Source organism: Vigna unguiculata, chromosome 8 (genome assembly GCF_037176805.1).
Source record: "Vigna unguiculata cultivar grain cowpea cultivar isolate G323 ecotype 2 chromosome 8, ASM3717680v1, whole genome shotgun sequence".
Classification (NCBI taxonomy): Eukaryota; Viridiplantae; Streptophyta; class Magnoliopsida; order Fabales; family Fabaceae; genus Vigna; species Vigna unguiculata.
The window spans coordinates 5,204,590-5,207,222 of NC_140799.1; the positions used below are offsets into that span (position 1 = coordinate 5,204,590).

The 2,633-nt window shown below is 32.1% G+C and overlaps 1 protein-coding gene across 1 annotated transcript; it reads left to right on the forward strand.

The window, feature by feature from the left end:
• Positions 1-517: 517 nt before the first annotated feature.
• On the forward strand, positions 518-1,054 carry LOC114194279 (protein FAR1-RELATED SEQUENCE 11-like). Its single transcript, XM_028084405.1, has one exon. The coding sequence runs from the start codon at positions 518-520 to the stop codon at positions 1,052-1,054; it is 537 nt and encodes a 178-aa protein (XP_027940206.1).
• The last annotated feature ends 1,579 nt before the right edge of the window (positions 1,055-2,633 follow it).

A 2,633-nucleotide genomic window follows, 5' to 3' on the forward strand; every position in this document is an offset into this window, starting at 1 on the left:
GGATAAAATTGCCCTTCTTTAACGTACTAAAGAAGCAAACTTATCCACCAACCTATTGTACCATTTTACATTGAATGAAGTCTTCACTTTTTCACTTCCCCTTCCACCTACCTATACACACTAAAATCCTCTTTATTACTCCGGCGACGACGACGATAAATTCAACCTCAATGCACACCACACAGCAAGTGAAATAAATCCACAAAGACCGTCTTGGTGAAAGGTTAGGCTCCACATTTATTTCATCTTAGTTTACTTCATTAAAGGTCCGTCTTATTATCTGATTCCACCAACAATGGTAAAAAAAATTCAAACTTTACTTGTTTTACTTATATGATTAAAGATAATTTTGTTCAGTTAACCAAATATTTATGGCATTATTCTGTGAATAGCTTATGAAATGTTTTTTTTTTGGACTTCGGTGCTTCTAGACCCAACAATTTATACGACACCCCCTTTTTAATATTGTATTCTACAAATGCACATTTTTAAACAATTGTAAGGGAAAGAATACGAAATGTCGACATCACAAGTACTGAACCCGATTTCACTAGAGGACATTAGTCTATGCAACGACGACCAAGTTCAGGAGGTTACATTAATGGATTCTATTACTGTCCTCACCAAAGAAAGAGAGTTGGATGAAGTTCCTGAGATAGGAATGGCATTTGAAATGGTTGACAAGGTCAAAGAATTTTACAAGCAATATGCAATTAGATGTGGATTTGGTGTCAGAGTGAGAAGTTCCAGCAAAGGAGAAGACAATGAAATATGCTTCATCAAATTGGTTTACAGTCGTGAAGGCAACTATGTGTCCTACATCCCTCCTGAATTGAAAAGTCAACCAACAAAGACTAAAAATTGTGCTACTTGGATAACAGTTGTGAAGAAGGCAGCACAGTGGGACATAAGGAATGTGATACTTCACCACAATCATGACCTTAGTCCTATGAAGTCAAGGATGATTTGCGAGAACAAAAAAATTAACGTGCAAGTTAAGCGAACACTGGATATGAATGATGAAGCGGGTGTGCGCATTAATAAAAGTTTCTAATCACTAGTTTGTGAGGTTGGTGGATTTGAAAACCTTCCATTTGTGGAGCCTGACTTTAGAAATTACATCGGCCGACAAAGAAGGGCATTAGGGAAGGATGAGGATGGTTAAGCATTGATGTCACACTTCTCTCACATGAGGCAAATGAACAACGACTTCTTCTTTGAGATTGATTTTGATGAGAACAATAGAATATCAAATGTATTTTGGGCTAACGCACGTAGTAGGGCAGCGTGCGAGGAATTTGGAGATGTAGTCTCACTTGACACAACATATCTAACCAACAAGTATGATATGCCATTTGCACCATTTGTTGAAGTCAATCACCATGGTCAGTCAATATTACTAGGATGTAGATTGTTGTCTACGAAAGATACATTACATTTGTGTGGCTTTTTCAATGTTGGCATAAGTGCATGTCAGATAAGTCATCAGATGGTGCTTATGGCATATAATGCAATTGAAATTATTTTCCCAAATAGTCACCATCAGTGGTGCTTATGGTATATAATGAAAAAAAAAATCCTGAAAAGTTACAAGGGTATACTCATTACAAAACTATTAAATCCTAGTTGAAGACATTAGTGTACGAGACGCTAACTGTCCAACAATTCTAGAGTGGGTGGCGACAATTAATTAATGATCATGACTTGAATAACAATGACTGGTTAAGGACACATATGAAGAGAGAAAACGTTGGATGCTTTAAATATTTTTTCGTTATGTCAACTACAATTAGGATGGTTTTTTCTTTAATTAAATTATTATATAATAATTTTTTACTCCATTTTTTTAATGTTTGTAATGATTTTTACCATTAACATCAAAGTTATTCTTTGTTAATAATTTGATAGAAATTTTCTTAATGTTGACCAGAAAATTTCCGATCAATATTAATTAGGATTGTTTTTATCAATGTTAATTCGAAAAAATTTTCAATCAACATCAATCAAAATGTCATAAAAGAAAATCTCAAAACAACAATTTTTCTAAAAAGAAACCATGGTTGGTGTTAAGAATCATATTGATTGTTGTCAACTCAGAAAAAGTAATAAACAAGGTAAATAAAGAATATAAAAAATATGAAAATTAACTTAAATTTAAATTAATTAATACAAGTGCTTTCATATTAATTTACGACAAATTTTATTTTACTTATTTTATTTAATTTTATTAAAAGTGTTTACTAAAAAATTATCAAAGCGTGTAATTATAACAATACGGTGGCAAAATGTTTTTAGAATCTTCTCTACAGGTTGAAAAAAACTCTATTTTTAGTAGAGAAACCCTTAAAAGTTAAAAACACTTCTTTTTATACAAACCTCTTAATCTTTTAATAATCTTCATGTGACACCTTTTGAATTTTCACTTTGATTTACTCTGCTTTGTTCATGTAGGAAGGTTCCTCACCCCTTCTTCACAATCCATTGTGCTATTTAATTCCTTTAAACTGGGATAACTTAAGATGTACTCTTCATTTTGATAATGAAAGGTATAAGTAGATATTTCTTCTAATGTTGAAATAAATTAATATATATTCATTTGTATTGTTTATGTATTAACCAAAGTTTAACACATT